At 56.0% G+C, this 19,474-nt stretch overlaps 2 protein-coding genes across 4 annotated transcripts in view; both read left to right on the plus strand.

The window, feature by feature from the left end:
- The first annotated feature begins 464 nt into the window (after positions 1–464).
- MMP11 (matrix metallopeptidase 11) lies at positions 465–10,210 on the plus strand. Its single transcript, XM_028095506.2, has 8 exons — positions 465–791; positions 5,610–5,839; positions 6,762–6,905; positions 6,985–7,118; positions 7,259–7,500; positions 7,587–7,803; positions 8,599–8,856; positions 9,800–10,210. The coding sequence occupies exons 1-8, from the start codon at positions 465–467 to the stop codon at positions 9,931–9,933; spliced, it is 1,686 nt and encodes a 561-aa protein (XP_027951307.1). The 3' UTR covers positions 9,934–10,210.
- A 1,609-nt stretch (positions 10,211–11,819) lies between these two features.
- Positions 11,820–19,474, plus strand: part of SMARCB1 (SWI/SNF related BAF chromatin remodeling complex subunit B1) — a 36,952-nt gene continuing 29,297 nt past the window's right edge. Inside the window, exons 1-3 of one of the 3 annotated variants that reach the window (XM_028095501.2) lie at positions 11,820–12,096; positions 15,755–15,893; positions 17,619–17,748. In XM_028095501.2, coding sequence (XP_027951302.1) covers positions 12,004–12,096; positions 15,755–15,893; positions 17,619–17,748 — 362 coding nt within the window. In that variant the 5' untranslated portion in view covers positions 11,820–12,003. Of the gene's footprint in view, positions 12,097–12,360; positions 12,462–15,754; positions 15,894–17,618; positions 17,749–19,474 lie in introns of those variants that run through there. The other 2 variants (XM_028095502.2, XM_028095503.2) reach the window with 2 other exon arrangements.

The raw sequence follows: 19,474 nt of genomic DNA on the forward strand, positions 1-19,474 counted from the left end.
ACCAGCTAAGGCTGTAAGGGGTAGGAAAACTTGCCCATGGGAACAACCACCTGTCATAGGCTAGCAGTAGGTCTGAGGTCAGGCCATCAGGGAGACCAGCTAGGGAAAGCCTTCCAAAGGTGGGGGGTAGGGACCAGGAGGAGTGAAACCCAACCTCTCGCAGACTCCCCAAAGCACAACGGGAAACTGAGGCCCGGAGGCGCAGCAGCTAGCCTGGGTCACCCCGCACCAGGCCTCAGAGACGTCAGGCTCCGCATGACCCCGGGAAGGACTGGGTCTCGGCCCCCGGCCCCAGCCGGGCCAGCCCCTCCCCGTCCACCTCCCCCACCCTGGCCGTGGACACCGCGGGGAGAGTTTAGAACAAAAGGCGCGAGGGGCGGGACCGGGGCGGGCCAGGGGCGGGGCGGAGGCTATAAGGGGCGGTGGCCCGGCGCGGCCCAGCAGGCCCAGCAGCCCCGGGGCGGATGGCTCGGGCCGCCCGGCTCCGCGGCGCGGCCCTGCGCGCCCTCCTGCTCCCACTGGCGCTGTTGCTGCTCCCGCCGCCGCCGCTGCTGGCCTGGGCCCCGCGGTCCCCGGTGAGTGCCCGCCGCCGGTCGACCGCTCCTGGCCGAGGGAGTGTCGGGCACGCGGGCTGGGCCCAGCGGCCGAGCTGGACCCACGGGGGCGCTCGGGGTGGCCTGGAGTGGCCCGTTCCCCGAAACGCTTTCTGGGTCCCTGTGGACGTGAAAGATAGTGAGCTTCCCGTCCCCGGAGGTGTGCAAGTGGAGCCTGCGCCTGGATCGCTCAGGCTGGTGAGGCGAGACTCCGAGCTAGACGCACGCCCCCTCCCAGCGTGGGGACCTGCTTCTCGGCGCCCCAGCTGCAGATGTTGGGCTGTGTGCGGGGTCAGGTAGCCGAGGGAGTGGTTACAGGGCCTCCTATTCATTCCGGGGACAAAGCCTCAGGCTGGTGTCAGCCTCCAGGTGTGTGGCCTCAGTGAGCACACCTCCAGGGGTGCAGTGAGCTGGAGGATTAAGGAAGAGCTGGGAGGGCAGCACTGCGCCGGGACAAATGGGGTCTGAGTCCAGAAGAGGTGGCAAAACCTGGGCATCTACAAGTGGCAAGTTTGGGAGGTGTGAAGCCAGGACAGCGCGAGTGTGAGAGCTACGGGGAGGGTGCACGTGTGTGCATGTATGTGTGCCAGAGAAAGTAAGAAAGAAGAGCCGAGAGTGGGCAGCAGAGACCCTCAGAAAGGATGGGGGTGGGAGAGAAAGGGAAGAGAGAAGAATGTGTGATCAGGAGAGAGGACAATCTGGGTGAGAGGGCAGCCCAGTGACTAGAGGAAAGGCAGTCACGGGTTGTTGTGTGACGGCCTGTGTGTGCCCAGCCGGGGCCTCGAGGAACCACTCACGAGTGTGGCCAGGCAGAGCCCGGGCAATTGCAGGCCCACAGGCCCCCTGGACCTCGGCTGTGGCATCCAGACAGCTCAGGCTGGGATGGGAGCATTAGGAGGTGTGACAGGCAAGAGTCGTGGGATGGTGAGGAGGGAGATCTGACCAGCTGGGCCCCCTCTGTCCAGTCACACCATCTCTGCGCTGGCCAGCCTTGCCCCATCCTGGCTGTGGGAGCAGAAGAGGAGAGGATGGGTGGGTAGGGAAGGGGGGGCACCTCAGTCCAGAGGCTTTGCCTCTTCCCCAACTCCTCCCAGTCCCCTTGAACTTGGGGCAGAGTCCAGAATCCCCGTGGGTAGCCAGTTGACCCCCTGGGTTCAGGAATTGGAGATCTGGGTTTGCACCATGTGCCCCAGGTGAGTCCTCTTGTCTTAGGACCCCACCCCTCAGTCTTGTGGGGGGCGGATAACAGTGCCCACTGCTGGCCACTGAGGATTAAATGAGGTAATGGGAGGAGAGGGCACAGCCAGTCAAGCCGGACACACACTGTCACCTGTGACTGCCACTTTGACACTCGTGCAGGGTCAGTTGGGGCCGGGTCTGAGCTGGGCTGTTGTCTGTCACTCTGAAGATATGCAGGGAGCATTAGGGGTCGCCTTCGCATGTTCATCCCCAGGCTGCCATCCGCAGAGCCAGGAAAACTCTATAAATATTTATCCATCCCAGTTTGCAGCTTTCAGGGCTGATGAAAGCCCCGCAGCCTGGTGGGACCGATGCTTGTGTTCCCTCCTGGAGCCAGCAGGGGAGGGGGGCAGTGGATGGACCTGCCTGTTGCCTGGTGCACGGCTTGAGCAGGTTGCTTGACTTCTCTGAGCCTCAGAGGGGCGTGGTGCTCCACAGAACGGGTGCAGTGATGCTCCCCATTCTTTCTCACCGCCTTACAAAGTGCCCTTCCATCAGGGTCGCCTCCTGCTGTTATTAATTATCCCCATTGGACCAATAGCAAACTGAGGCTCAGACTAGCCTGGCCTACCCAGCAGTTTTCTGGTTTGGGGTCCTTTATCTCCCCTCTGTGGGGTGCCTCCTATTTTCTAGATTGGAAGTTGACCCAGGCGCTGACCCCAAGCCTCTAGTTCAGCCAGGAGACAGAGTTAGCTAAGAAGTTCCTCAAGTATGTTTGAGGCTGTGGTTTGGTGCCCCCAAGAGGAAGGCGGGGTGAGTGAGCTCAGTGCCCACCACTGAGGGCAGGCCTGGGGAAGCTCCTGTCTGAGGAGGAGGAAAAGGGAAGGCATCGGAAAAAGAAACACTTCCCAGGAATGTGGGTTTTGGAGATAGGCCAAGAGTTGAAGAGGTGGGGGGAGGGTGGCACGAGCCCCAGATCTAGGCCCACCTCTTCTCTGACTTGCTGTGTGACCCTGGGCAGTCCTTGACCTCTCTGGGCTCTGTTCCTTCCTCTGAGAAATGTGCCTGCTCCCCAGCCCTCCCAGAGCTACAGATGAGGCCAGGCATGGTCTGTGCCCACCACCCCATCTCACTGAATCCCAGAAGCCTTGGGAGGATGAAGCACACCTTAGGGATCAGCAAGGGGCTTTGCGCCAGGCCTTGCAGTTAAGGTGCCTGACCCCAGGCCAGAAAAGACTCAGAAAGATGAAGTGTGGGAGGTCTGCGGGGCAGGGAGCATGTGTCCCTTTCCAGTAATGGGGAAACTGAGGCCAAGAGCCATTAAATGATGGGCTCCAAACACCAAATATTTGAAAGGAGACCTTGATTCTAGCGCCTCCTGCTCACTCACTCCAAGACCAGTGAATGTGACACGGACAATAAGCCTGAGCCTCTGGCTTTGGGGGAGACCCTGCACCAGTCCCTCTGCTCTGGGCCTGCAAGCTCCCTGCTGCTAGCTGCAATTCCTGTTTATGATTTAGTCTGGGAACTTTGGGGGGCTGGCCCCCAGGCGAGCGGTGGGAGCTATAGCACAGTTGGCAAGAGCAGATTTCTCGGTGTGGGAGGGGAGGGCCCACAGGGGCAAGGAGCTGGGCCAGGGAATAGGCTGCAGTGGGCAGTAGAGGAGGTTATTTAAATCCCTCTGCTATGGTGCCATCCCCATTGGACAGAGAAGTCAAAGCTAAAAGAGGGAAGGGACTTGCGCAGGGTCCTTCCCTCCAGGGTGACCGTGGCATAGGACTGGGGCCTCTGAATCTCAGACTATGGCTCTTTCTGTTGGACTGGGAGAGTACCATGCTCCAGGGCTCTGGGCATGGACCTAGAGCTTCATGGGGGCAGGAGAGGAAGGGATGGTGTGTGTGTCCATTACCCACCCTCCCTCCATGGCCGGCTGCTCCAGGCCTCACTGGAGGGCAGAGGAGATGAGAGAGTTCTGCGCAGAGGTGTGAATAGAGCTGGTAGGCTGGGCCCTGGGCTGTCTGGGGCTCCCAGGGGACAACCCAGTCCTGCCCTTTCCAGGGTTGGGGGAAGGAATCTGTTTATCCAGGAAGTCAAGGGGGCAGTCTGGGGAGGAGAAGGGGCAGGCTCTCATGGCTAGGCACACAGACCTGGGGTCCACATCCTCAGTGTGAGACCTCGCTTATGTAACTTCCCCGCCGTACTGGGGGTATGAGGGTGGAAGTTCAATAAGCTGACAGAGTGCCTGGGAAGTAGCAGGTGCTTAATAATTTCCCATTCCTTCTCTTCTGTCACCAAGGTGAGGCCAGCCTGGATCCCTCCTCCAGGGTGGGAAGGGTGGCTCCAGCCTGAAGAGCACAGCAGAGGTAGCAGGTAGGGAGTGGGTTGTGAGCACAGAGAGCCTATCACCTGCCAGTTGTTACCTGGGCAAGTTGCTTAACTTCTCTGGGCTCTGTTTTCTCATCTGAGAAATGGGGGATGATGACAATGGAGTTAGTGAGAGATCCCATCAGGGGCTAAGAGCATGTCTGTGGAACTGTTGGTAGGGTCCTAGCCTAGATACAGGTGAACTGCAAGTGATAAGTACTTAACTAGCAGTAAGTCCAGTGTTGACCAGAACCTACAAGCCAGTGAGGCTGGGCTCTGCCAGATAACTAACCAAGCTCTGAAATTAGAAAGCTGGTCCAGGCTTCTTCTCATACCCCGGGTAGCTGTGTCGCTGGGTGTTGAGAAGACCCATTCCTAGTGCGCTGTTCTTGGGGTTGAGTCTGGGTGGCTCTGGGAGGTTGAGTTATTGGTGGCTCCGGAATTGGGAGATGGGGGGTGCTGGGACAGTGATCAGAGTCCTGGGATGCCTAGGGCCTGGGAGAGCTGCCAGAGGCTAACGGTGAGGGTGGAGCCTGCATGGCCTGGCTCCCACCCCAAATATGGCTATGGGGAGGCCCCAGCCACCCAGACCAGTCAGCCCCAGACCAGACAGGCGCTTAGTCTCTAACAAACAGCATGGCTCCATGCCTCTCCAGCTTTGCGTAGTATCCCTAGCCTAGCCTTTGCCTCCTGCCTGGGACACCAGAGTCCTCACCTGGCCCCGCCCGTGCCCTTGCTAGGTGACCTTGAAGGGTCTCCCAACCTCCCCGAGCTTCTGCTGTTTTTAAGGCATGAGAACTGTAACCCCCGCCCCGGATGTTGCAGAAGGTGGGAGCTCCAGGTCAGAATGCCCATCTGTGGTGCTGGGGCTCCAGCAGGTCAGGGCTGGGTGGGGCTGGGCATCTGCTAATTGTCTGTCCCCCCCCGCCACCCACCCACACATGGATAACACTGGGGAGGTATTCTCCCCATTTGTCAGGTGAGCAAATCAAGGCTGCACTGCAGGGCTGCAGCTCTTCCACACTGGGGAGTGGTGGTGGTGGGTGTCCTGGGTGGGAGCCCATTCAGGTAACAAGAGAGGGCGGAGTTGGTGGGGCCGTGGGGGGAGGGGGGAGGCAGGAAGAAAGGAAGGGGAACGAGTGTTTGCTGGGTTAGGGGCCAGTAGGGGGAGCAGGGTGAGTTCCTGGGTGAGTGTGGAGAGGGCTACACCCTGACCCAGACCTTACTGGCCCAAGGGGCTGGATAGGCAGCCCAGGCCCTCCAGGAGGGGGCAGGAAGGCAGCAGGATGCCTCAGAACAAGGCCTTGGGAAATCTGAGCCAGTCCATGCCAAAGGGCCCTGCCGTGTGATGGCTTGCATACCTCGCCCTCAGTTTGCCCATCCACAGGATGGGCTGGGGTTGAGCATTGGTATGCTGATGGGCCATGAGGACCCGGGGCCTGACCAAGCCTTTGCATCCTATCTCCTGCCCAGGATGCATACCGCCGCCACCCTGTGAGGAAGGGGCCACAGCCTTGGCATGAAGCTGCTCCTGGCAGCCTGGCACCTGCCCCTACTGCCCAGGAGACTCCCCAGCCTGCCAGCACCCCCAGACCTCCCCGCTGCGGTGTGCCTGACCCGCCTGAAGGGCTGAGTGCCCGCAACCGACAAAAGCGGTTTGTGCTGTCAGGCGGGCGCTGGGAAAAAACGGACCTCACCTACAGGTAGGGGCCAGTGGCTATTCGAGCAGGCTCTAGACCTCTACCTGTGTGTCTGTGTGTGAACTGCCACCCTCTTCTGCTTCTTGACACACGCGCTGGAGCTAGATCTCTGTGGTTCACAGACCTGTGTGTCCACTGACCCCCCGAGCCATCCGTGGACCAACTCCCTTAAACCCCAACTTAGATGCACACACAGGCAACACCCTACCACAGCGAGGCCTGCCCACGGCAGAGGGGCAGTAGATCTGTCAACATGCAAAGTCTCAGCACACAGCTGGTGGCTTCATCGACATGTGGGGCATGGCCTCAGTCACCCAGGCAACCTCTAGTGGGGACCTAGTAAGTGCCAGGCCCTGGGACTCTGCGGTAAATGAAGGAAACATGGCCTGCCCTCTCAGGGAGCTAGGCATTCACCATGTCAGTGTTCAGACCTACCATCAGAACTTGGAATCCATGCGGGTGGGAACGGTGGTGAGCGAGCAGGACAGGTCACGCTGGGAGTGACGCAGAAGCTGAGATTTCTGCAGGTGGGGAGTTGGCCCGGGACAGAAGGCATGTGAAGAATGATGGTGTCACACAGATCGGAGCTCAGAAATGTCCTGGATGGGGAACTGAAACCAAGGTGGGGTCAAGGGGCCTGGGTCTCCCCACAGTGAGTGGCACAATCAGGTCTAGAAGGTGGGTCTTGGGGCTCCTGGTTCTGCATTCTTTCCACCAAATGCAGACACCTGTGTGCACCAAAGGACATACAAACCCACATAAAGATGTTCCCCCGTGGAAGAGGGACCGCAGCTGAGGCCTAGAGCACACCTGGCTTGTGTCCCACGTGCATGCATCCCCACTGAGCATCCAGGGGCAACTCCTGGCCCATCAGCCAGCAGGGGGCTGTCCCAAGCGAGGCCCAGGCCCCTCCTCCTCCCCCCAGGATCCTTCGGTTCCCGTGGCAGCTGGTACGGGAGCAGGTACGGCAGACGGTGGCAGATGCCCTACAGGTGTGGAGCGAGGTAACACCACTCACCTTCACCGAGGTGCATGAGGGCCATGCTGACATCATGATCGACTTTACCAGGTGAACCAGTGGCCTAAGACCCCGCCGGGCACCAGCCCCACCGGTCAGTAGCCACTGACTCTGCCCCACCCACCCGCAGGTACTGGCATGGGGACAACCTGCCATTTGATGGGCCTGGGGGCATCCTGGCTCACGCCTTTTTCCCCAAGACCCACCGAGAAGGAGATGTCCACTTTGACTATGACGAGACCTGGACTATCGGGAACAACCAGGGTACGGGCTGGGGACCCGTTTTCCAGATGGGGCAACTAAAGATCATAACGAACGAGGACAAGTCCTTGAGCTGGGCTCTGGAGCTTGGGTGTCCTTGCGGCAGGAAGTTTGAGGATTGCTGGGCTATCTCCCTTTTTCAGGCACGGACCTCCTGCAGGTGGCGGCCCATGAATTTGGCCACGTGCTGGGGCTGCAGCACACAACGGCTGCCAAGGCACTTATGTCCCCTTTCTACACCTTCCGCTACCCACTGAGCCTCAGTCCAGATGACCGCAGGGGCATCCAGCACCTCTATGGCCGACCCCGGCCAGCCCCCACCTCCAGTCCCCCAGCTGTGGGCCCGCAGGCTGGGGTGGACACTAACGAGATTGCCCCCCTGGAGGTGAGGCCCTGCTCCCAGCTCCCTTCACCCTCTGGCCTCCATGGCTCCAATGTGGGCTCTTTCTTAGCCCTTCTCTCCTACGCCAGCCGGAAGCCCCACCAGATGCCTGCGAGATTACCTTTGATGCAGTCTCTACCATCCGTGGCGAGCTCTTCTTCTTCAAGGCGGGCTTCGTGTGGCGGCTACGTGGGGGCCGGCTGCAGCCTGGCTACCCTGCACTGGCTTCCCGTCACTGGCAGGGACTGCCCAGCCCCGTGGATGCAGCCTTCGAAGATGCCCAGGGCCACATCTGGTTCTTCCAAGGTGAGGTGGACTGGGGTTCCTGCTCAAGAGACTTCCAGGAGCCAGGAACATCATGGCCAAGGAGAGGGCCCACTAGCCAGACATACTGGGCAGGGGGAGGGTGCCCTGAAGCCTGAGGGCCAAGGGAGAGCATGGCTCGCTTCTCCAGGCGCAGCTGGGAGGCTCCCAGAGGAGGTGGCTCTCAAGATGGGAATAGAATAGAAGGTATTACCGGTGGGCCGTGCATCAGTGCATTCAACCCTTGAAGCCTGTGTGATTAGTATGCCTGTTCTAGAGATGAGATCTCTGGGGAGTAGATGTGGTTAAGCAACTTGCCTGAGGGCACAGTGTGGAAAAGACAGAGTAGGGATTCCATCTAGTTCTGGCAACCCCGGAGCGTGTGCCGTAACTTTCAACTGGGAGAGACAAGAGCCTGGAACATTCTAGGTGGCAGGGACTTCAGCAAGAGGCCCAAGCCTGCCGCGGCAAGGGTGGGGCCCAGGGACTGGTCAGAAGCACTTGTCACAGGTAGCTAAATTCCAGGGGATGGAGTGGGAGCTGAGGAGGCCTCCTTCCTGTCTAGAATGACCTTTCCCACATGGTACCTCCCAGAGCACGCATCATCCCAGCTTATCCCGTCTAGCTCTGACTTCCCTCTGGGGATAAAGGGAGCTGAGCAGGATTACTGGCCCAAGTGTTTTACGGACAAGGAAACCGACGCTGGGGAAGTCTGTGGCAGTGGGGGTGGCCACATGGGTCCCCAGCGGCTGGGCGCAGCAGTCGGGCAGCTCCATTGCAGCCTCACCTCTCCGGCAGGTGCTCAGTACTGGGTATACAACGGTGAGAAGCCAGTCCTGGGCCCTGCACCCCTCTCTGAGCTGGGCCTGCTGGGGTCCCCCATCCAGGCCGCCTTGGCCTGGGGCCCCGAGAAGAACAAGATCTACTTCTTTGGAGGCGGAGACTACTGGCGCTTCCACCTCAGCACCCGCCGAGTGGACAGCCCCGTGCCCCGCCGGGCCACTGACTGGCGAGGGGTGCCCTCTGAGATCGACGCCGCCTTCCGGGATGCTGACGGTGCGTTGGGGTGGAGAGGCTGGTACGAGCGGTGCAAGAGCCACGTCTCCCACCCAGTGGTGGCTGGGCCTTAGCTCCTCATCGCAGGTCCTTTGTCCAGTGCTTTCCCCATCCACCCTCCTCCTTGTGCCAGGCCAGTGCTATGCGCCCATGCTACAGATGGGAAGACTGAGAGCCAGAGTCATAACTGGTAAAATAATAATAACTGCTGCATGCTGAGGACCGATGATGTTTCTAAGCACAATGCTAAGCTCCCTGTGTGTCTCTGGCAGTTCTCAGAACAGCCCTCTGACATAACACCTGCTACGAAGCCAGTTTCCAGAGGGGCAAACAGAGATTCAGGTGATGAGGGCCACTCAGGTGGATCGTGGGGAGCCAAGCCTCCCACCCAGGCAGTGCCTGCCCCTAACCACCGAACCACCTGGCTGGCCTCCCACAATCTCAAGGGACTAGAGTAGGACTGACTTGCAGTCTGGAACTTTCTCCCCCATACCCCCAAGCTTGCTTCTTTGCACTCCCACCTCAGGACCTGCTGGCAGAGCAATCCTGTGGTGGCTCTGGGGCTCTGGGTCACCTGCATGGTCCACCTTGCCTCAGGATATCTGTCTATAGTCTGGCTGGCAGGTACAGGAGTAGACTGAGGTGGGGTGGGGGGAAGAGGTGTGGTGAGGGGAGGGAGACTTGCTTTCCTGGGTTGAGTTTCTGAGACTCCAGGCATCTGTCAAGCTGGACAACAGTTCAGCTCAGACCCGGGGGCGGGTAGGATTCCGAAGGATGGAAAGTTCTGGAACGGCCACCCTGCACCTACAGGTTTCAAGGAATTCAACAGTGGTCAAGCCCTGGCAATCTGACCTCCCCCTGTGCCTGTCCCTGGGCACATCCTGACTGGCAGGTGCAGGGCCCAGTGTCTACTCACCCCAGCCTGACCCTCCTCTCTCCTCAGGCTATGCCTACTTTCTGCGCGGTCGCCTCTATTGGAAGTTCGACCCTGTGAAGGTGAAAGCCTTGGAGGGCTTCCCCCGCCTCGTGGGCCCCGACTTCTTCGGCTGTACCGAGCCTGCCAACACTTTCCACTAACCACAACTTCTCTCAGGGCTCCTGACCCCTGCCAGGCCACTGATAGCAGATAGAGACCAGTGGCCATCTTTGTGGCTGTGGGTTCAGGCACAGGATAGAGCCTGTGTTTCCTCAGGGGGGTGGGGAGGGGGTGCTGTCATCTTGACAACTGCAGGGAGAGCCACGCAGGTCGTGGTCACCTGCCAGCAACTGTCTCAGACTGGGCAAGGAGACTCTGGTGTTCCTTGAGGGTGAGGGTTTTCTCAGGCCAGCTCCACTCAAACTGTGCAGGTCACAGTCAAACCCTGCTGCCCTGTCTGCATCCCTGTCCCTCAGGTTAGCACCTCAGCAGGGCTGGGGGAGCCGAAGCCCTCATTCTGTTCCTGCTGTGAGGTCCCTGCAGGGTGCTGGCACAGGGGGGCCCTTCTGCCTTTTCCTGAGAGGTCAGCTCTGGGTAGGTGCTTGGAACTGGCTGCCTTCTAGTTGGTGATCCTAGAGATGTGTTCTCCAGGATGCAGGCCAAAAGGTCCAGAGTCAGCTGGGGGAGGGGGGGTGTTTCCTGCTGGAGACCCCGGGCCCTGGAAGCCCCAACATACCTCAATCCTGTCTTGGGCTAGATCCTTCCCAGCCCTCATTGCAGCACTGGGACCCTCCAAAGTCATGTAAATGTGTGTACAGTGTATACAAAGCCTTTTTTTTTTTTTTTTCTACTGAGTACTGTCATTAAATATGGTTATTTTCTACTTGCCTGCCTGAGTTCTTTCTGTAATTATGAGGCCAGGAGGGGAAAAGAGCTGGGGAGGTGGGAGCAGGCTCAGGACCTACTCCACCCACCTAGTCAAGCTTTTGGTCCTTGGGGGTGGACTCTATGCGGATGGCTCCTCTTGCTCTATTCCTCCATCTTGTTTGGCTGGACACCTGGAGTGGCTGTGTAATTGATTCCAGGCTTCCCCTGCTGGCCCCTCAGGGCATCCTCCACGAAGTGGTGGTCACTTTATCTGATCATGTCCCACCCCAGCCCCGATCCTGTAATACTTTGTTTCTCACTGCTGTCAGGACACAGAACAAAACTCAATGGTTACGACAGCCGACCCCACTTAACTCTGAAGGGTGGCCTTGCCCTGCCACCCAGCCTCATCTATCACAGCTGCAATTGTACTAGACTGAACCACGTGAAATTGTCAGCAGTGGGCCGTTTTTGATCTGCTGCCTTGTGCAGCCGGCCACACGGACACTTTGATGCTTTCATTAGTGTCAGCTCCACTCCCAGCTGTAAGCTCTGCAGGGCAAGGCTATCTAGTTTCGCTCACCACCCCACAGCTGCGCCTGTTGTAGGCACAGAGTGCAGAGTTAAGGAAGGAATGGAGAAGTTTGCCTCCCTTCCAGCTCACTGATGCCCCAGCCAAACCAAACACCACCTGGGCCTTGGAATGCTGCCAAGCCTGGGGAAACTTTGCCCATGCCACTTCCCCACCCAGTGTTGTCATTCTGCCCATCTCCACAGCCGCAGGAAGAGCTGTGGACCCGGAAATAGGGTATTTGTTCCTAGGATCCCTCTTATCTACTCAACTACACTGCGTTTTCCGGGTGGGGAAACTGAGGCACGGAGCGCTCTGGCCTCCTACCGGCCTCAGACCTCATTTCACTCCTCCTCCACTGGACTGAGTTCTACTCCCAGCTGCGAGGCTGGGAAAGCCACCGCTTGAGCCAGGGCCTCGGTTGCTATTTCTGTCCGTGAGAAGTTCTACACGGTACCTCCACTTGGGAAGCAGCCTGGAGGACAAACGGGTCGTGGTTCCTTTAAAGGGCCCGAAGGGGCGCGCCCCGGCCTTTTGTTTGGGCGGCGTTGGCGGCGGCGGCGGCGGCGGCGGCGGCGCGCGCGTCAGCGTCAACGCCCCGCGCATGCGCGCTGACAGCGGCCTGGTCGTCGTTTGCAGCGGCGGCTGAGGAGCCCGGCGGCGGCACGAGCACCGGATCGGCCCGCCCGTCGCCTCCCGGCCTCGGCTCTCCTCAGCTCGGCACGCTGCGGCTCCTCCTCAGTCCTCTCGATCCCTCGCAGCCCGGCCCCGGCCGCCCGCCTCCGCCGCAGCAATGATGATGATGGCGCTGAGCAAGACCTTCGGGCAGAAGCCCGTCAAGTTCCAGCTGGAGGACGACGGCGAGTTCTACATGATCGGCTCTGAGGTAGCCCGCGGCGCGTCCTCGCCCTCCGGCTCCGGCCCCGCGGGAGCCTCGGGGCGGGTCTGTGCGCCGGGAACGCGCGTCTCCATTCATCGCCGCGGGCGGGCGCGCGCGCGGGGTTGTAGGAAGGGGCGGGGCGGCTGGCCCCGCCCCGCGCACCTCCGTGTTCAGGGTTTGCTTATTCTGTTGGCTGCCAGGGCTTAGGGCAGCGCGAGGAGCCGCTGGTTCCGCCCTGAGTTGGTACAACTCCAGGCAGCCGCCGAGAAACAGGATGTTTCGGTTAGCCCCTGGAGCGCCTGGGGGAGAGATTTTGAAAGCTTCCCGTGCATCCCTCCTCTATTGCTACATCTGGGATCCTGGAATCGCAGGTTGGAAACGGGCTCACTGACGTCTCATTCCTCTCTGTGTTGGTTATTTTTATTTACCAATGAGAAATAAGGAGGAGGATGCTTGCTTTTGCGTAGATAAGGCCCCAGTCCCTGAGCTAGATCAATCAGCAGTTCAGAAGAAATTGACACTTGGACTATCCTGAACTTACTCTGAATTTTGAGGGAGAGATTCTAAATATTTTCAATTCTTAACCAGAAGTGACAGCGTTTTGTTGAATCAGCTGGACAGCTGACTTCAGGAAAACCCTGCAGTTGGTCTTTCTGTGGGAGTTTGTACTAAAAACTAAGCTTTTTTCTAGATTGCCTCAAACCAGCTCTTTTTGATCCAAAAGTAATCCCAAGCTAGTGTATATTCCCCTCCCCCTTTTTTAATTGGGGATATGCAGTTCAGATGTGCAAATACCAAGCTGTAGAGTCTTTGTAATGAGATAAGTGCCAATCCTGGAGAGCTAAAACAGTTACAAGACGCCTAGGGTTGTTTCTCCTTGTAGCAGTGTTCAGTATCCTATGCCAGCATTTCATTCCCGTTTTTAAAATAATGGGGGATTTTTTTCCCTCGCGATTGAACATAGCATGAATGAATGGAGCCTCATGATGGTCACACTGAGGCTTTCAGGATACCCTGTGATTCCTGGCTTGTTTTAAGTATATCAGGTTAGGAGACCAGTATCGTCAGTAGCATCAGGACTTTACTGTCCATTTTTCATCAACTTTTATAAAACAAGGGCAGGATTTATAAATCAGTTTTTCACATTATCACATCAGTGCTGTTCTTCAGACATAGCAGGGAAGCAGAGTCTGTGCCTGTCTGTGTGTCACAGCTCAGTGACCTGTAGGAAGCGCCTAAATGCAGGATACAAGGCATTTGAGGAGTTTCCTTTGATATTGGGCACTTTGTTTAAAGAAGCCCTTATCTGATCTAGTGGACAGGAAAAGCACTCAGTTTGGCCTTCACTGTGAGTGGATGTTACTTTTGAAAAGCAAGCTTTCAGTTATTAGGTGGAGTATATTGAGAGATGGGAAGAAGGAGGCCTGGTTCCAGCCCTGCTCTGCCTCCTCACTTTTCTCATGTATGTGAGAGATGCTTAGACACGATGGTCTCTAAGATCTTCCCCATAACACCTCTTTGTTTCTGGAAGGCTAATTGTAGGCTTCTTTTTCAGCCCTGTTGAGTGAGAGTCGTCCTGAGACCCAGTCTGTAGAAACCCAGATGGGAGAGGGGAGAGGCGTCTGCTCTCTTGGGCCGGGCTGAACAGTTGTCAGGTCTCTGGAGGTCTGCAAAGGATTCAAGATCAGGAGGCTGACTATAGATAACCAGTAGCTCCTGTGACAGCATTGGGTAGATGGCCTCTAGTCCCTTTCGCCTTGGAAAACAGACACCATATTCAGAGAGGTTGGGTCAGCCATAGCAACAGCCCCAGGGCTGCCATTCCACGTCTGTGGAGCGGCTCTGGGGAGGCATCTGCAGTTGCAGCAAGCGTGTATGTCACTCTTCTCCTGCCATCTGCAGACAGCTGTGTTCACCAAGCCAGAGTCACAGAGCTGAGAACACCCTAAGAAATCCCCAGGTTCACACCTTCGTTTTATTTTTTTTAAAGATTTATTTACTTATTTTAGAGAGAGAGAGAGAGAGAGCACAAGCAGAGTGGGAGGTGCAGAGGGAGAGGAAGAGAGAATCTCAAGCGGACTCCCTGCTCAGCATGGAGCCAGACTCGGGACTTGATCTCACGACTCTGAGATCCTGACCTGAGCCGAAACCAGGAGTTGGTCACTTAACCGACTGCACCACCCAGGCGCCCCAACCTTCATATTATGTTTGGGACACTTGCATTAAGAGAGGGTGAGGGCCGGTTTAGGGGAAAGCCAGGAAGGCAAGCCCCGGTCTCCCAAGTTCCAAAGGGGTCTTGGGAAGGATCTAGGTGTCCTGGAGCCCTACAGGACCTGCAAGGTAATGGTCGGGGGCATTGTTGTCAATTTCTTTCGAAAAACCTAGCGGAAACTATCCATTTGCCCTTGGATGATAATGGTACTCAAGCCAAATAATGCAGAAAGGGGTCTATGCCTTCTGTGTGGAGCATGAGCAACTTGCTGTGGCCACTCTTCTGTCAGGCTGTTCAGCAGCCCTGGTTGTCGATCATAAAAATCTTCTTTTCATGAAAAAGGGAGAAACCGATTCTAATTTAACAAATATATCGTTCTGGGTAGGTAAATGGGAAGAATAATGGAAATGGTCCTCCATGGGTCAAAGTTCAGAGTTGCTGCATGTCTGACAGATGAGTGAGTAGACCCAGAAAAGGGCTGTGCTTCGTGGCCCCAGGTGGAGCCACATATGGCACTCAATCTACCGACTGTCCCCTTTCAGGGGACCCAAGTGGTCACTGTCAGTTAAATAATCGAGTTTTTTTTTTTTAAGATGTTATTTATTTATTTGATAGAGAGAGGGAACACAAGCAGGGGAAGTGGGAGAGGGGGAAGCAGGCCTCCTGCTGAGCAGGGAGCCTGATGTGGGGCTCAATCCCAGGACCCTGGGATCATGACCTGAGCCAAAGGCAGACACTTACGACTGAGCCACCCAGGTGTCCCAGTAATCGAGTTTCTTGACGAAAACTTGGAGACTAGATTTCTTTTCATTAAGGAAGTCATACTTTGAGTATCCGGTACAGACAAACTGAAGCAGTTGGTTGGGGCAGCAGTGATTTATATAGTAATCTGCTGATTGCCAGTAAGTGCTTTTTAAACTCTTTGGAAAATTCCTTTCGTGTTCCTGGTTTGAGTTTTGTTACTAAACAAAGCCAACAGGGGCTATGGGGAAAATTATCCTGCATCTGTCTAAAATTAAAAGACCTTTTTGGTGTTTATTACATCATAAAAATATCAAAGTCTGTTCTTAAGATAAAAGAAAGTCAAAGAGGACTTACATTTCTGGAAAGGGCCTGGGATCCTTAGTCTAAAATCAAAATCACCACGAGCTTCTCAGTGAGCTCTGGGGGCCTCCTTCAGAAGTGTCTGGTCAGGCCTTTCAGAACTTGATCCTGTCGTCAGGATGCAGATGTCATGGCCCCTGCCTAGAGGGGCAGATGTGGGCCAGATGTGCACTGCGGTTGAACCCTCCATGTCAGCAGAATGTGTTTTTATGGCTGCAGAAAGCCTGGTGCCCGGAGGCTAACTCGTGTTCTGCTTGTCACTCAGTCGGGCAGAGCTTCTGCACCTCGACCCTCTCTTTCTGCGCCGAGACATGACCCTCATAATGAGCCTTCTTGCTTTACTCATAGGTGGGAAACTACCTCCGTATGTTCCGAGGTTCTCTGTACAAGAGATACCCCTCGCTCTGGAGGCGACTAGCCACTGTGGAAGAGAGGAAGAAAATAGTTGCATCGTCACATGGTAAAAAAACAAAACCTAACACTAAGGGTGCGTCTTCACGAGGGTTTGTAAACCTGTTTCAAAACCACTCGCTTATGTCATGAAGATAAAACGTTTTCACTCCAGAGTGTCTTCACTGCAGCCCTGACCTTAGTGTGGCAGGGAGCGTCCGAGGGGCAGGGTCGCCCCGGAGCTCGCCGCGAAGCTCAGGCGAGAAAGCGGCTCCAGGGAGCCGGTGGTCCCTCGTCAGGTATTTTCAGCAGGGCCAGCGGGGGCGTGAGGGCGGCAGGGCCGGGACACGAGCGGGTGCTGTGAAGACATGTTGGTCTCAAAACGTTTTAGGAATGCTGTGATGCTCTGCCATCTGCCGTGGGCTTGTCGCCATAGTCACCCTCCATGCAGCCCAAGCGGCGGGTGGTGGCCCCAGCTCCCACTCCCCTCTGGGGCTTTCACCGCTTCGCTTCCCAGAGCACATCCATCCCGTAGCACCTCATTCTGACGAGCAGCGTGCTAGTGCTCGTGTGCATGTCCCTGCTTGGTGTGACTGAGGCGTGCCTGGGGCTCGCTGGCTGAACTGCCCGACACTCGAGAGATGAGCGGGCTTTGGCAGTGGTGGCTCTGCGCGGGGCCAGAAGATGCTCTGCAGACGCTCCGAGGGCTCTGACGGGAGCATCTCCCCTTACCTTTCGGGTTGGACGCGGTGTGGCGTTTGGCAGGTGGCGAAACTGCTTCAGCTTGGCAGTGGCGCCTTATACACAGCTGCCCGGGCCTGGGTGAAGACTCTGCCTGAAGCTGTGCATGCGTGTGTGTGTGTGCGCGCGTGTGTGTGTGTGGACGCGTGTGCGTGCACGTCCGTCTATCCTGTTTGGTTGTGTCTGTAGGTACTGCTATGGTCTTGTCCACTGTGGGCAAAGTAGTGGTTCTTTTAATGCAGGAGCCGGAGCTTTTTTTATCTGCTGCTATAACATTGCCACTCACTTCCTTTAAAAAGTGTCCTTTTTTGTCCTCCCTCTGCCCCCCCCCCCCCTCCGAGTGGAGCACCAGTCACTAACGCAGTGAGTTCCTAGCTTTGCTTTCACCCCCGCAAGCCTCAAGTGAAGTCTCAGTGGCTCTTCTGCCCTGTGCTTTGGAGACATGTTCCCATAACCGATTTGTTTCTCCAGGAGAAGCCAGTCTGAACGTGCTGACAGGTAGCAGCTCTTGACCGAGGTTCCCTAGAAGAGCTATGGGTCGAGCTGCCTAGAACCTGTCCTGCTTCCTAGATGGCATGCATTGACTGGTACAAGGCTGGGAATTGACGTTCGGTGTGAAGCAGCTCTTTCTAACTCTCTGGGCTCTTGTTTTAAAAGAAAAGTATTTTTCATCTTTCATTCCATCTCTCCACTTTGCTTCGTGTCATGGATTGCCGTGGTGTCAGACCTCTTCCCACTGGTGGTATTACTCTGGAGCTTCCTTCCCCGCCCGCCCCCCCAAGAGCACCCATTGGCTGTGCTGTGCCGTGGCTGCTGCCGTCCCGGGCGCTTCCTCTGTGCCCTGAGCCGGTGCTCCTGGCACAAATTAGCATGAGTCAGTCCTCTGGGAGTGTTTCCTCAGTAGGACCCCGAAAGCACTCCGTCCAGATTGCCCTTTTGGAAGAGGCCAGCATTTAGCAGTAGTAAGGTTGACACCTGCTTTTCCCTCGTGCATGTGAGGACCTCGATGTGCTGCATCCACCGGCTGCCGCTCCTCGCTGCCCCGCCAGCAGGGTGACCGCAGCGGCGTCTCTGCTTGCAGATCACGGGTACACGACCCTGGCCACCAGCGTGACGCTGTTAAAAGCCTCAGAGGTGGAAGAGATTCTGGACGGCAACGACGAGAAGTACAAGGCGGTGTCCATCAGCACGGAGCCGCCCACCTACCTCAGGTAGTACACCCCCAGCCGGGGCATGCTCTTGGGACGACACCTGCAGGTATTTTTCTCATACTCTAGAACTGATTGCGGTTCAGTTGTACTGAAATACTTTCAAAGGTATATTTATTTGAGAGAGAGAGAGAGAGAGCATGCACAAGTGTGTGCGTGCACATCCAGGGCGTGGGATGGGGCGGAGGGAGAAGGAGAGAGAGTCTTTTTTTAAGCAGACTCCCTGCTGAGCTTGGAGCTGGGTGCCGGGCTCGATCTCAGGACCTGAGATCACGACCTGAGCCGAAACCAAGAGTCAGAAGCTCTACTGACTGCTCCACCCAAGCACCCCTGAACCAAAATACTTTTAAACACTTCACCCGCTATGTTTACAAATTGTCTTAGCCAGGTTTCCAAGTTTCTTCTGTATCTTTGGAATTTCTAAGAAACATAAGCCAAGTCTTGAGTTCTGGAAAGTCATTAGGAATGCTTTGAAAGTGGGACTAATCTGTTCGAAAAACGAGTGGCCCAGATAAATTCACAAAAGAAACGAACAATAGATTTTAAAATTTATTTATTCTTTTATTTTAGACAGAGTACGCATGTGTAAGCCTTGTGGGAGGGGGGAGAGGGAGGGAGAGATTCTCAAGCAGATTCCGTGCTGAGCGCAGGGGGCTTGACCCCATGACCCCAAGATCATGACCCGAGCGGAAACCAAGAGTTGGATGCTCAACTGACTGAGCCACCCAGGTGCCTGTGAATGATAGATTTTAATATAGAAGCCTAGAACCTTTGAAAGAGTATTTACAGTAATAATTAGGTAAGTAATTGGACGGTGGTTACATTATAGAGTCTGTTCATTCAGATTTAATTTTTTTTTAAAGATTTTATTTATTTATTTGACAGAGAGAGACAGTGAGAGCAGGAACACAAGCAGGGGGAGTGGGAGAGGGAGAAGCAGGCTTCCCGCTGAGCAGGGAGCCCGATGTGGGACTCGATCCCAGGACCCTGGAATCATGACCTGAGCCGAAGGCAGACACTTAACGACTGAGCCACCCAGGCGCCCTATTTTTAAATTTTTTTATCTTTTCATTTTCATAGGTAGTTTTATTTGGCTTTTACTCATTCACGTTTATAAGAGAAACCTAGATACCCCGGTAGCTAAATAGGTAAAGAGTGGGCCCCCCTGGAAGCACACAGAGTAAACAAATAGAGGAGACGATGTTTGTCCTTATGTAATGTTAAGAATTCAAAGTAAAACAAAATAAATGACTAGCGACATAAAGAATTGGGGAAGGTAGGATAGAGCTGGCACACTCAGGCACCCTGCAGAGGCCTTGTACAAGGCCATGGTGATGACACCAACCTGTTTTTGTTCTCTGGCCCATTAATGTCACTCCTGGGAATGTGTCTCAGACAAATAATTTAAAAGGCCACCACCACCAGCAGAAATCATTATATGCATCGAGAGGCACTCGATAGCATCATGAGTAATGACAGACAGTATGGAGCCACTTGAGCATCCAGCCTTAGGGAGAGGCTTGAGTGAGAGAACGTGCAGCCAGCTGAGTAGACTAGGGTGTGACAGACTAGGCTGTAGACCAGGAGAGACTATATCCTTGAACCAGATAGACTGGGATAAGGTAACTGTTGAGGTCATAGTTAAGTAGACTTTGTGGCAACCAGAAACATGGTTCGTGTGAGTGAGCTGTGCAGGATACCTCCGTTACCCTCTCAGCTCTCAAGAACA

This window comes from Eumetopias jubatus, unplaced genomic scaffold (genome assembly GCF_037043125.1).
Source record: "Eumetopias jubatus isolate StellerSeaLion01/CBP00866 unplaced genomic scaffold, mEumJub1_p1.0 scaffold_16, whole genome shotgun sequence".
Taxonomy (NCBI): Eukaryota; Metazoa; Chordata; class Mammalia; order Carnivora; family Otariidae; genus Eumetopias; species Eumetopias jubatus.